Here is a 14,407-nt window from a genome sequence, read left to right on the forward strand (position 1 = left end):
CTTCCAGCCAGCAATGGGAACTAAAATTATTCTGTAGTCTGTTTTATCAGGAGTGGCTTTTAACTTATTAATAAAAACGTGGATCTACAAAACAAATTAAATTGGATTGACTATGTATAGTAATTTGAAGTTTGTTAGAGAGCAACAGGCATGACTATAGCCACCAATACGGGAAAGCTTGAAGGGGGCAACTAACTACCGAGCGGTCCTGACTTGCGGCGCATGCGCAATACCGAATCGCTTTGGGAACTCCGCGAGATACGGGGGTCGCGGCGGGTGTTTCTCCCCCAAACGGCCGTTTTGGAGCCTCGTGGACTTCAAGAGGTGAAATTTTATCGACGAAGAAAACAAGCCCAACGAATTCGGTTATCTCGCTGTCCCTTTTACGTGCTGTTCCCGAAGGAAGCGGAAGTTCCGCCATCTTAGAATCAAGCGAGTGGCATAGAGATCAACCATAGAGGCAGGAATAGCGGATAGAGTAACCCAGTTACCTTTTCCGGTAAAAATGAATAGCCGTCATTGGCTCATACTGGGGCGTTGCTCTATCAGGGCCCATTTCTGTGCGGCGAAAAGCTCTCGGTAGTTTGTATTGGAGTGGAAAATGGAGTGAAAATTAATCCCACTCCATCCTATTGGCGCTTCCCAACGTAAAACGAATGGGGCTCCTTCTCTACCGCCTTCACCATGGAGATGGCGACGAATGAACAGACGTCACTATGCATCTGTGAAAAATAATTGTCCCCTGGCGAGTGATCCTTACCGGAAGTGTAGGTTGCGCGTCACTCTAGGACATCTATATGTCCATCTGTCTGTGGGAGCGGAAGTGGCCTTCTGTAGCTGAGAATCGGCCCCTCCATTGACGGGAAGTGAAAGGCCCCGGGGCCAGGTTAGAAGAAAATTATGTTGGGGACCCCTGCGTAAAAACGGATAAATAAATAAAAGGGAGGGGGTGGAGGACAGGGGGAAATATATTCCTTTCTGTAGATAGTGGAGATCGGCGGGTTCATAGTATATTGATTAATATATGCATGTTTACATTGTGGGTTAAATCTGTCTTTCAACTGAGGGGGTGAAATTTGGAGGTGGTAGAGGCTGCCTGGGTGTTTGTGGGGAAAAGACTGGACGTACGGGAAGTAAATGGTAAAATATCTCAAGCCAAACCAAAAATGGCTTCTCTTTTTCACCTCCCCCATCCATTTCCTTTAATTCTAGTTCCTTTCCCTGAGCCTTTCGATTTCCCTCGAGAAGGGACCATTGTGCTGGACTGATTAGGGTACTAAGCACAAGCGGAAGAAACTGAGGTTCAAACCCCCCCCCCCCCTCCTGCTGTGCTGCTCCCTCGGTGACCCTGGCTCGGTTTCAGTTTAAACTGTATCGCAGAAATGTTGTAAGGGCAGAACTGAGGAAGAGATAACCTTGTAGACTTTCTTGGTCTCTCTGGAGTGAAAAGGCAGCAGACAAGCTTTTGAAATTCTAGGGTAATCCCTGGCAATTTTATTGATTTGTAGCTAGATCCTGGTAACAAAGCAGTGGTGGAGAGAATTATTTCTCTTTTTCGTTGGGAGGGTTTTTTTGCTGTTGGGTATTTGTTGAGTTCCCTGGGTCATCTTCTGATGAGTTCCCTGGGTCACCTCCTCACATTTAACCTTCTTATGGGGCTCTCCTTCTGGCTTTACCTAATTTAGTCTGTGTTGGGATTGGTGCTGCTTTTTCAGGTAATAGAGAAACTTTGTATGGTCAGACGAGAAATTGAATAGACTTTGTTTCCAATGCAGTTCTGATAGATGGTATAATACTATCAAGATACATAGTGTTCCACAGAGTAAAGGTAGGTCTCTCTGCTAACTGTTGTGCAATCTAAGTTTGGGCAGTAGGAAATAAATATGCCATGTAGAGTGTTGACTTTTGAAAGCTTCGGCTCAAATCTTTGCTTCATGACTTGGGCAAATCAGCATCTTGCTGCCTAATCTAAAATAGGACACCTACGTATCCATCTGTCGGGACAAGGAAGGAAGGAAGATTAAAATTTGGTGTTGACAAATAATTTGCTGTTGATCCTTGCTTCTTCAGCATGACATCCCTGTGTTACCCAGAGGGTTTCTTCTTCTCTGGTCCCTCATTGTGTGTGTTTATAAATTGTTGTGCAAGATGGTACAGCAGTTTGGTGGAATGGTGGTTTTGAGATGGATTACTGTCTTACAGATTACTGTCTTACAATTTGTGCGCTGAATGGGGAGTGAAGGCGGCTGCTGCTGCTGCTGCTACCCTGGAGGAATGTAGTTTTGATCCACAGCGGTTAATAAAATCAAATTCTGAAAATTACAATTCTGTTCATAGAATGTACTCCTAAAAATGGATTTTGCCTCACATCTCCAACACTGTGAGCCTCCAAAGAATACTAATGTATCTGACAAACTGCTGTTTGCCATCATGGATCCGACAGTAGATATGAGAGTGCTTAACGTGGGAGAAGGAGGGACCTGTGTGTATTTATTTCCTGATTTCACACAGATTTTGTCCTAGGAGTGTGGGGTAGTAGTCTTCATTTTAACGGTTTTAAAATACGTTATCTTGTATGTTCTAAGTTGTTAGTCGCCATGGCAGCCCAGAAAGGCAGGTTATACATTCTGTAAATAAATAGATAAAATAAATACTTAGGGGGTATCTCAGTTTCGGTTCAGCTGCAATACTTGCCTAAGGCTGGACAGACATGTAAATCTGGGCACCCCTCACCAAACCATCACACTAGCCATGGATCACGTATGATTTTGGGACTGATGAACTGAATATATTAAGTTTGATCCATCCCAGGACGATACTCCTGTAAAATAGAAAATATATCTGTAATGGTTGTATATTAGAGTTTATGTTGTAAATTGGAAAAATAATACAAAGGTGCCTAAGTGGCAAATAAGGTGCAACGCGTTTTTGTGGTTGTGTGAAATATTGATAAACGTTGCATCGTTGTGCCGTTCCTTATGCAATAACTTGTCAGTGGTGCAGCAAGTAACACAAGTAGATGCTCCCTAATGGAGTGTGAAGTGATGTGTCATGTTACTGCTAGCCCCTCAGACTTGAAAAATTGGAGTCTTTTTTTTCTCATCGAGTCCATGTAATATTGTGGGTGGGTGACTAGTTGTGTTTTTGGATTAATGAAACAATATTCAGAGACCGAGTGTTTAAGAACCTCTCTTAAAAACCAGATAGTGGTGTTAGGAGTTGAGAGTGTCTGCCTTCTTTTGCCTAGAAAGGTCATTACAGTGCCATTACAGTTCCTGTCCCAGAAAGGTCATTACAGTGCCAGGGAACGATCTGGTTTCTGTCTTGAGTTGGAATTCGCTCCAGGTGACGTTGGGGTATGGACTCTTCACAAAAAAGTTGTTTATGGAAGAAGGCGGCTTACTCTGATTCATGGAAGAATTCATGGAAGAAGGCGGCTTACTCCTTACACCTGGTATTGTCTGTTTGAGTCTGTTCCACCTGGTATTGTTCTATTTTGAGTCTGTTCCACCTGGTATTGTTCTGTTTTGACTGTTAGCAAGGCCTCCAGATAGAGGTGTTTTCGAGCTGTGTTGCTTGAGATCCTTTGTGATGCCAGCAGTGTGGCCTGTCATCTTCTGCATGCGACGTGGGTGGCTCTTGCTTAAAGTCGGTTTTCTCGTTCAGGCAACCAGTGATTAGGATAGGTGTAGGTGTATGCCAGCAGGCTAGAGAAGATTTCTGTGGGCTATCAACGCCATTTGGTTTGCCTAATTTACTTGCATGGCAACATCCTTAATCAAGAAAGGGTGTTCTTTATTTGTGGGTGCTTTTTTCTCCACTGTCCAAGGCATACAGGACAACGCAGAGTACAATTTTGTGCCACGGAGTACTTTCTGCATTTTCTTCAGGCGCTGCTTTCAAAGAAAGTATTGGAGCAATACTTTGTGGGAGTAAAACTGATCACGTTACATTTTTAACTCTTAGATGACTGAACTACATGTAGCGGTAAGAAACAGTCCAGTGTCATACATTCTCAGCAGCAGGAACAGCCAAAGAAACATGGAAATATGAACTGTTTTTCAACTTATTTTCCCTTATTCAGATATGTTTAGCATGTTAAAATTTAGCCTCTATTCATCCAGCAACTAGAAATCTGAAATAGAAGCATAAACAGAGCATCCGAGTGAATGAGGCTTCCCAGAATCGGGAGGAAGAAAAGCACGGTGGGTGGAGTTGACAGGTGGCACATGGTCTATTTCACATGCCCAGCTTTGGTAGATGTTCTTGTGGCTAGGTAAGCTTGGGCTGTGAGAGCGGAGGGCCCTTTCCTTCGAGCAGCGGTACTTTTGGGATACGAAATTGGCTCAAAAAATGCAAGCCGCTTTCGTGAGTGTCGTGCGTTATTTTTTTTAATTTGCAATTACTCCCGCATTCCTACTATTTTAAGCAGAATGGGAATGTGCAAATAAAGCTTTGCTTTTTAAAGTGCGAAATAGTCATCTTCTATGGTGTGTTTCTGTGTGCGCGTGCGCGCAGCTGTTTAGGTTGGTGTGCATCCTACCATCCTACCAGCAGCAGTGGCGTAGTGGTTAAGAGCAGGTGTATTCTAATCTGAAGGAACCGGGTTTGATTCCCTGCTCTGCAGCCCGAGCTGTGGAGGCTTATCTGGGGAATTCAGATTAGCTTGTGCACTCCAACGCACGCCAGCTGGGTGACCTTGGGCTAGTCACAGTCTTCTGAGCTCTCTCAGCCCCACCCACCTCACAGGGTATTTGTTGTGAGGCAGGAAGGGAAAGGAGTTTGTCAGCCCCTTTGAGTCTCCTTACAGGAGAGAAAGGGGGGATATAAATCCAAACTCTTCTTCTTCTGAGCAAACTTGGGAGCCTCCCTGCTGCATGGGCTTGGAGTCTTGTGGTACCTTAAAGACTAATACACTTAATTTGTGGCATACCCTTTCATGGCTCAGAGGCCACTTTATAAGGCGCTAGAAGCTTCACCTGTGGTTGGCGTATGTGCTGAGCATGTGGATGTCTGTCCACATGAGGGCAGCGAGACAGAGTGGGGCTGGAATACCATTCTAAAGAGAGGCTCGTCAGTCTATTATATTGTGATGCTGAGCACTAATGAAAGCCAGACCTGTAGGATCCAGACCAGGGGTAGGGAACCTGCGGCTCTCCAGATGTTCAGGAACTGCAATTCCCATCAGCCTCTGTCAGCATGGCCAATTGGCCATGCTGGTAGCTGATAGGAAGTAACAATTCCTGAACATCTGGAGAATTCTGATCAGGCTGAAGTGGGAATATGGAATTTGAGAACAGGTCAAGTGGGATGGAGGAACGTACCAAGGAGGAACTTGCTTTCCATAGTGTTGTTCTTGATTGCGGTCGAGGCCAGGACCCGTTGCCTCAACTCTGCTTGTTGTAATTACGTCACTCGTTTCCGGCTGTCAAAATCTGTGTCTTTTCCTGTGCTTTCGTCTCTTGAGAAAACAGTTCCTGTCTAGCCCTGTTAAATCTTGTCCAGTCATAAACGGGCCGGTCCTTAAGGTGCCGGAAGATCCACTGTGGATTTGGCTGATACGGACTAGCATTGTACACAGTTGTGTTGTCAGTGGTACCTGTGGGAATATACCATGTTCCCCCGAAAATAAGACAGTCTTATATTAATTTTTGCTCCCTATGTCTTATTTTCAGGGGGTGTCTTATTTTTCTGCTCCACAGCTGCATGCTCTAGTGTTCTGTTCGACGGCCATGCTTCCAAACAAAAACTTTGCTACGTCTTACTTTCGGGGGATGTTTTATATTTAGCACTTCTGCAAAACCTCTACTGTGTCTTATTCTCAGGGGATGTCTTATGTTCAGGGAAACAGGGTAGTAGAGCCAGTGCTGTGTAGGGATTTGACTTGGAGTCAGGACTCGGAGCCAAATCCTCACTAAGCCACGAAGCTCACTGAGTGTGGCTGTTGCCAGGATAAGGCAGGGAAGGAATTGCACATGGCTGCGTTGGACTCACGGAGGGAAGGGTGGGATAAAAATAGCTGGGAAGCGTGATAGCTCAAGAGCTGGGCGGGAAGCAAATGGTGCAGATGCATCCAGTCCCTCTTTCTCCCTGAACTCTCCAAACGTCCCTGGAGTTTGGTGGCCTCTGCCTACAGTCTTCGGAGATGAGACTCACCCGTTGTCCCTCCTCACAGCAGGACAGGAGGGACCTTTTGACGAGGCGCCATGGCAGAGCCGGAGACCCTTGAGGTGATGGTGAAAACCTTGGATTCTCAGACCAGGACCTTCACGGTGGAGGCTGAGGTGAGTGTTCCTGGAGAGGCTGCTGGAAGGATGGAGTCTGAGGGCAAGCCCTCTTGGGTTGCTCTAGCCCAGGGGTCTGCAACCTGCGGCTCTCCAGATGTTCATGAACTACAAATCCCATCAGCCCCTGCCAGCATGGCCAATTGTCCATTCTGGCAGGGGCTGATGGGAATTGTAGTCCATGAACATCTGGAGAGCAGGTTGCAGACCTCTGTTCTAGCCCAACAGTCTCTCTCATTAAAAGGTTCAGATCCCATCTTCCCATCCTCCTTGAGCATTGCGTGCTGTGTGTATTTCGTATCTTCTGGGTTTGTGTCTTTTGTGCTCGCGTGAAGCCTATCCAGATCGGGGCTCCTTAATATTTTTTTTGCCAGGAGGTGGGATCGGGGAGTAGATGCAAGTAAAGTGGAGTTGACATATCTCCAGTCTGGTCCTGTAGAATTGTCGTGGACCGTTTGACAGGATCCGAGCAGACTTCTTAGGTCCGTTAATCCATGTCTTCTGGCCTTCATGCCCTGGAGAAGGGTGGTGGTTGTGGTGGGTGTATCGGTGGTACATCACTGCAAGGGCCAGGGAATCTTGCCAAGCTGCAGTCAAGCCCCTGGGCCCTCATCTTCCTCTTCTAGCAGGTTGCGAGTCCTCACTCCCCCTGGCTCTTTTGCCTCAGGTTGCTTTTTGTGGCAAGATCAGAATGTCCTTGGACTTTAGATGGAGGAAAAGGGTATTATTTTCCAATGCATTTCCCTCCTGGGATCCTCCACTGCCATTTAATAGTCCTCCGGTGCAAACATTGTGCTGGTAACTATTCCAGAGTGTATCCCTGACTCCAGAGGGTTTAGAGCAGTGATGGTGAACCTTTTCAAGACCGAGTGCCCGAACGGCAACCCAAAACCCACTTATTTATCGCAAAGTGCCAACACGGCAATTTAACCTGAATACTGAGGTTTTCGTTTAGAAAAAATGGTTGGTTCTGAGGCGTGCGTTACTCGGGAGTAAGCTTGGTGGTAGAAGGTGGCTTTGCTTTGAAGCAACCATGCAACTCTTCGAACGGGTGAATCACGACCATAGGAGGGTTTACTCAGAAGCAAGCCCCATTGCCAGAAACCGAGTTACTCCCAGGTAAAGGATCGCGCTTTAGTTCTTCGCATGAAAATCAGTGGGGTTTAACAGCGCTTAACAGGGTTAACCTACACTGCTTCTCCAAAACTAGGTCTTAGGTTTAATGCTAATAATCGTGCCCAGTGGCCCAGGCCAGCCTCGATGTGTGTGTGTGAGATAGTCATCTTCTATAGTCACCCCCCCCCAACATGATGAACTCTGTGCGTGCCCACAGAGAGGGCTCTGAATGCCACCCCTGGCACCCGTGCCATAGGTTCGCCATCACTGGTTTAGAGGGAGGCTGCTTGGTTGGAAGAAAGGCTTGCTAGGGGGCAGCGAAGGGCCTGGAGGGCTGTCTGCTGGACCTCTCTCTGTTTGGATCCCCGCCTTGCAGATCACAGTCAAAGAGTTCAAGGAGCACATTGCCGGCTCGGTCAACATCCCCTCTGAAAAGCAGCGCCTCATCTATCAAGGGAGAGTCCTGCAAGATGACAAGAAGTTGAAAGAATACAGTGAGGAGGGGGTCACGGAGGAGGTTGTGGGTTTGCCTGTGGGAGGGGTGGTGTCTGGGAGACCTGTGGGGCTTTAGCGTGGGCAGAGGGCATCAAAGGCAAGGTCGGAGCTCTCGTAAACACTGAAAAGTGCCACCAAAACACTTCACTGCCTGCCTTGCGTTTCCACTTTCCCCTTGCACATTCATCTGACGTGCCCTGTTTTCGTGGTCTTCATTCCAGATGTCGGCGGCAAAGTCATCCACCTGGTGGAACGGGCCCCTCCCCAGACTCAGTCGCCTTCCTTGGGGGGTCCCTCCGGAGCAGGCCCCTCGCCCATTCCTCACAACGGCACAGGCTCCCGGGGGACGGGCCCCACTGTGCACGACCGCAACGCCAACAGCTACGTCATGGTGGGAACCTTCAACTTACCAGTAAGCATTATGGACCCGCAGCCGCCGACACAAGTGAGTCTCAGCTAGCGGGTGGTGCTCTGTAGGGGTGAGCAGGAGGCTCCTGCCCCCCTCCTCCACGTGGTTCAAGGCTTTGTGCAGTAACAAGGGGTGCTGCTTTGTAGCTTGCTGCGCGGTGTGAGGTGCAGGGGGAGGGTGGCACTAGCAGGCACAGGTGCTGAGATAGGTGCAAGGCTTCTTGCAGCACGATGCTCTTGCCTGTCCAGAAAGGAGTGGGGAGCAACAGCTGCTGTGCTGGGTGCCGAGTTGGCAGGCGCTCGCCAGTGCATCTTGTAGCGCAACAGAAGAGAAGGCAGCCACGGTCCCATCCTGTGCATCCCCTCTCTGTCCTGTCGCTTGCCTCGCTCCCTTGGCTGCTGTGGGGCACGTCTAGGCACCCATTTGTCGCTACTGATGCGGGAAAAGAGCAGGTTTGGAGGGAGCAGCGATTGCCTTCTTGGTCTCGCTGCTTTGGGAGGCTTCAAGGTACGCATCAGGGCTGGGATTCCTCCAGTCTTTGGCAGTCTCCTGGCTCTTGGAATCCCGAGTGCTTTGGCTCCTTTGGGCAGCGCACACGGCCTTTGCTGGACTCCTGGGTTCTGGAGGTGACCGTCGGCGCAGCGGAAGCAGGGCCTAGAGAGTTCAGTGCAACCGCTACCCTACGTAACGACGCATGCGTGCTAACGGCACCAGTACTTGTGGAGGTGTTCTCTCGAGTTGTGTATTGTAGGTTTCACACCACTTGGGTGCCGCATGATGCCAGCTCCATCTGTCAAAAGAGGCGTCCAGTGATTTGCGTTTGGCGCAAAGGGCGCCATAGCTGGGTGAAGGGTCCTTGTTGGAAAGAGGCTGGTGGTTGTCTCGTCCAGCCGGTCTGTGATCCTGTCTTTGTGTCACTCCTGACATATTTTATGCTGCTTCGTAGCCCGTCTTTCCACATTGCTCTGAGCCGTGGCCAACAAACAGGTGTTTTAACCATAGTCTGGAGCTAAACAGTCTTGCACAAAAGCAGCACAACAGCGCAGCGCCAAAGGTGTCTTGAAAAGCTGTGCTTTGCACATTTGAACATAAGAACATAAGAACAAGCCAGCTGGATCAGACCAGAGTCCATCTAGTCCAGGGGTAGGGAACCTTTAACACTCAAAGAGCCATTTGGACCCGTTTTCCACGGGAAAAGAAACACTTGGAGCCGCAAATAATTTTTGACATTTAAAATAAAGATAACACTGTATATATTGGGTTTTTTAACCTTTTACTCCACTCATTCTGAGAAGCGCATGGATGCGTCCACCCTGCTGCCTGCAGGGTGGGCAAGGATGGGGCCAGCAGCTCGGCCCAGCCAGCCGCCGGGAAAGCACCCGCCCCGCTCAAACAGGGTGGGCGGGAGGGGAAGCCGGCCGCGGGCAATTGGTGCGCCTGCCCTGCTGCCTGCAGGGCAAGCAAGGATGGGACCAGCGGCTCGGCTCGTGGAGCCGCAGTGCAAGGGCAGAAGAGCCGCATGCGGCTCTCGAGCCGCAGGTTCCCTACCCCTGATCTAGTCCAGCTCTCTGCTACTTGCAGTGGCCCACCAGGTGCCATTGGGAGCTCACATGCAGGAGGTGAAAGCAATGGCCTTCTGCGGCTGTTGCTCCCGAGCACCTGGACTGTTAAGGCATTTGCAACCTCAGATCAAAGAAGATCAAGATTTGCAGCAGAGATGTCCCAGCCCTCCCTACTCAGGGCGGCCTTTTTCCGTGATGCCAGTGTAGGGAGATGGCTGCAGAAGAAATCCTTGAACAAGCAGCTACAAGATTCCCCTCCTCAACTAGGGGCTGAGTAAACCTTTCTGGGAGGAACGAAGGGCTAATAGAGCTAAGGTTGTGTCTGTGCCCTGGTTTTGCAGGAACGCATTTGAGAAGGGCAAGGTGGTCCATCAATCTGGTGAATAAGAACAAGAAGGGTAGCAAGTGGGCAGATGTCTGCTACCCGATCATCTCCTGTATATAGCCTTTGGGGCTGCCAGCATCACCTTGAGAATGTGTCATCCGTTGACATTTCAGAAGCCCAAACTCTGGTTCACTGGTTGGCGGTGGAGCTTTAGAGCCCCCCGTTGCCCCTTCCTGGGACAAGCCGAGCCAGAACCAAAGTTTCAAATGCCATTTAAGCACCCACTTCCCAAATATTTGGGAGTGTCTGGCCACAGAGCTTGAACATTTTATTTTAGTGCGGAATACCTACAGTCCCCTGGATGCAACCGCAACAACATCTTAATCAGGAGAGAGGCTTAAATAAGATTGTTTATGTGTAATCAGTGCACATCGTGTTCAAGGGCAGATAGAGAGTGGTATGTCAGAAGGAAGCTTAGAGTGGGGTGAAGGTCCCAGGTGAGATAGCAGTTTGGTCTCCCATGAGTCCTTGCCTTTCTGCTTTGTTTTGTTATCTCTTTCTTTTCTGTCTCATGCGCTCTCTCTCTCTCTTTCCTTTTTTTTCTTTTTAATTTTTTCCCCGGTCTCTCCCTTTTTTCATCCCCCTGCTGCCCAAAGAGCGAAGGATCGTCTGTGGACGTTCATATAAATATGGACCAGGCTCCCGTGCAGGTACCAGATGTGTGGTGGGAAGGCTGGAGTTGGCTGAGGCCAGGGGGTTGGGGGATGGGTGGCTCTTAAAACGTCATTGCGTGATTTAGTATTTCCATAGGATCCCATATATGTGTGCGTGTGTGTGTGTGTGTGTGTGAGCTAGACTTCTGATTGCAGGTAGCTTCAAGCAACGACTAGCCGATAAACCACGAAAAGCGGTCACAAACTGTGTCTCGGGGCTAGGTATTGTGCCTGTTGGCCTTAGGGATGGCACCCAGAGCCAAATCAGCATTACCAAGTGTTCAGTGAAGTCAAAGCACAAAGGTGGCTGAGAACGGAGTGCCTGGATGGAAAGGCTTCTTCCAGGCCAGAAGGCAGGCCCTGCGAGAGAGAGGAGTCCCCACTCAGAGCTCAATGCTCCAAGCTCCACTGAACCCTGGCCACCAGTTGTCTTTCAGTGGACCCTTTCACCTTTTTCTGTGGAGGCTTATCTGGGGAATTCAGATTAGCCTGTACACTCCCACATATGCCAGCTGGGTGACCTTGGGCTAGTCACAGCTTCTCGGAGCTCTCTCAGCCCCACCCACCTCACAGGGTGTTTGTTGTGAGGGGGGAAGGGCAAGGAGATTGTCAGCCCCTTTGAGTCTCCTGCAGGAGGGAAAGAGGGGATATAAATCCAAACTCTTCTTCTTCTTCTTCTTGAAGGGAGTGACAGGCTAAATGGGTGCCTGTTGCTTTAAGGGGGGAAGGAAGTCTTGCTGTGGTCTGGCGCAGGGGTCTGCAACCTATGGATCTCCAGATCTTCATGGACTACAAATTGCATCAGCCCCTGCCAGCATGGCCATTTATATCCCCCATTGTAGTCCATGGGCATCTGGAGAGCCGCAGGTTGCAGACCCCCGGTCGGGGTGTGTGTGGTGGTGGTGGGGGGCAGTGGGAGGAACATCATGCTTCTGACTCAGGAAAATGAAGGCAGGGGGTTGGGGCAGGGTGGAATCCTTCCTTTGATCCCGGCCACGCCCTCTCCCGTTTGTTGCAGAGCGAACCTCGGGTCCGCCTGGTCATGGCCCAGCACATGCTACGCGACATTCAGGGCATCCTGAACCGGCTGGAGGTGAGCAAGCTCAGACCTGGTCGTAGACAAAGGGGCGGGAGCAAGACTTCCGTCCCGGGCCTCGGCCTTCACGGGCCCCTCTCCTTCCAGGGCCACGGTAACAGCCAAGCCACTTCAGGGTCCGAGGAAGCGCCATCGGCCAGCCCCACGGAACGGGAGTTGATGGAGGGAGCCGAGTCCGAGCCTCCCAGCGAGCCCACACCGGCGGAGGAGACGCCCCCGTCAGGGGCTGAGCTTCCCCCGGCAGCTGAGGCGGCTGCCCCCAAGTAAGGAGCAGGTGTCTGTAATGGGAGAGTGGCCCTGGATCCAAGCAAGCCAAGTAGCTGCCGGGTCAGAGTTGTGATCAGTGAGCGAATGGAGGGATGGAACAGAGTCCTGGCAAGAGGGGTCCCCTGGGCAGGCTTCCGTCAAGCAGTGCCTCTTGGGCGGAGGGAAGAAGGCCTTGGGAATGACTGACGGTTGCCTCCTTTCCTCCAGCCACCCATCGCCAGCAGAGTACGTGGAGGTGCTCAGGGAGCTCCGTGGGGTGGAGAGCCGGCTGCAGCCCTTCCTGCAGAGATACGAGGAGATCTTGGGAACCGCTGGCACCGCTGACTACAACAATAATGTAAGGGGTGTGTGTGTGTTTTGTGTGTGTTGAGTTGCACTATGTGACCTCCCAGGATGCTTCATTCTGTCCGGTGTTTTCCTCCTAGAGCATTGCATTGTCAAGAGTCACTCATCCTCTCCAGGCAGTAAACAACACACACAAGCCTTTATTGGCATATAAAACAGGACAAAATTTTAAAACAAAACAAGGTTAAGAAATACAGTTAAAATTACTAATTTCCAGTATAAAATTTGCAACAGTTTCACAAAAGAGCACATCAGAGCTGTTCAGGAGACTGGGTATCTTATAACACTCATGCCACTGAGAACATTGCAAGAAAATGGAATTCATGTATTTCATGCGTATCTTATTGTATTTAGGGCATAGAAACAGAGAATGGTCAAGTGTTTCAACCGTAGTCATATCACATGAACAAACTCTTTCAGAACGTTCCATATTCTTAAATCTTCCCTCCAGCAGAGCTGATGGCAGCACATGACATCTTGCAGTAGCCAAGGCTCTCCTCTGGGTGGGATTAATCAGCAGACGAAAATATGCTGCCATAATTCCACGCTCGCATGGGATTAATAATGTAGTCGGAGAACAGGTTGTCTTGGCAGCACGAGTCAAATTATGAAAATCAAGATCCAAGAGCCTATTCTTAACTAGTCTGAAGGCTTCCACCTTTGTGAGCATAAGGAGTGATTCCAATAGCTTCAACTTTTCTAAAGATCAAAGTATACCATTCTGAAATAAAGTGATCTGATAACAGAGAGGGATACCATACCACCCTGAACACGCCCGATCTCGTCTGATCTCGGAAGCTAAGCAGGGTCGGGCCTGGTTAGTACTTAGATGGGAGACCGCCTGGGAATACCGGGTGCTGTAGGCTCTCCAGGCAGTAACTTATTTGCTGCTGGTTTCTTCCACTCACGGCAAACCAGACTTTTCAGCACCCTGTTCCTCATTTCCCCTGTCCCTTTCTTGCATGCTGAAATGCGAGCTTGCATCCAAGTTGTGTCTTGGGTCCTACTTGATCTGAGGGGGCTCCTGTGGAAAGCCAGGGGAGGCTGCTTTACTTTGCGTCTGAAGCTCGGCCGAGGGTCAAGCTGCACGGCGGGACGAGGGAATGGGATAGCAGTTGCCTTTAGGAATGTGAGGTCAGCAGCTGACGGCTCGCTCTTGTTTGGCTGCCTTTTGTCCGTGTAACAGACAGAGGGCCGCGAGGAGGACCAGCAAATCATCAACCTCGTGGGGGAGTCGCTGCGCCTGCTGGGGAACACGTTTGTGGCCCTCTCGGACCTGCGCTGCAACCTCTCCTGCGACACCCCCCGCCACCTCCACGTGGTGCGGCCCATGTCCCACTACACGGCCCCCATGGTGCTGCAGCAGGCGGCCATTCCAATCCAGGTGAGTGCGTTCCCCCTTCCCCAGCGTATGGTGACGTGGCTGATCCCATGCAAACTTTTGGAAGACTGGCCCAGGGTGAGGTTGTGGAGCTCCAGCTGTAAGCGGGTCGGCCAGGAGCAGAGGCATAGCTGGGCCAAACTGTGCCTGGTGCACAGTGTGTTTTTTCCACCCCCTGTGGCCCCCCCCGCCGCCCTTCCCACACTAACCTTAGTTCCTTTTCTTTTTCTAGTATATTTTCAGGCTGAAAAAAGCGGCCTCTTCACAGTTCAGGCTAAAAACTGCCTGAGGAACTATATTTCCCAGGAGACCTTGTGAGCCCCAAGGTCTCCTGGGAACTGTAGTTCCTCAGGCTGTTTTTTGAGCCTGAACTGTAAATAGGCTGCTTTTGTCAGCCTGAAAAAGTACTAGAAA

The 14,407-nt window shown here is 49.9% G+C and overlaps 1 protein-coding gene and 1 pseudogene across 1 annotated transcript in view; both read left to right on the forward strand.

Annotated features, from left to right (window-relative positions):
* The first annotated feature begins 517 nt into the window (after positions 1-517).
* The window catches only part of BAG6 (BAG cochaperone 6), a 35,168-nt gene continuing 21,278 nt past the window's right edge, over positions 518-14,407 (forward strand). Inside the window, 9 exon segments of the mRNA XM_048489584.1 lie at positions 518-886; positions 6,176-6,284; positions 7,777-7,894; positions 8,117-8,307; positions 10,848-10,901; positions 11,923-11,997; positions 12,088-12,263; positions 12,475-12,604; positions 13,799-13,996. Of these exon segments, the coding sequence (XP_048345541.1) occupies positions 6,207-6,284; positions 7,777-7,894; positions 8,117-8,307; positions 10,848-10,901; positions 11,923-11,997; positions 12,088-12,263; positions 12,475-12,604; positions 13,799-13,996 (1,020 nt within the window). The 5' untranslated portion in view covers positions 518-886; positions 6,176-6,206.
* LOC125430368 lies at positions 13,363-13,478 on the forward strand (annotated as a pseudogene).

This window comes from Sphaerodactylus townsendi, linkage group LG03 (assembly GCF_021028975.2).
Source record: "Sphaerodactylus townsendi isolate TG3544 linkage group LG03, MPM_Stown_v2.3, whole genome shotgun sequence".
Lineage (NCBI taxonomy): Eukaryota > Metazoa > Chordata > Lepidosauria > Squamata > Sphaerodactylidae > Sphaerodactylus > Sphaerodactylus townsendi.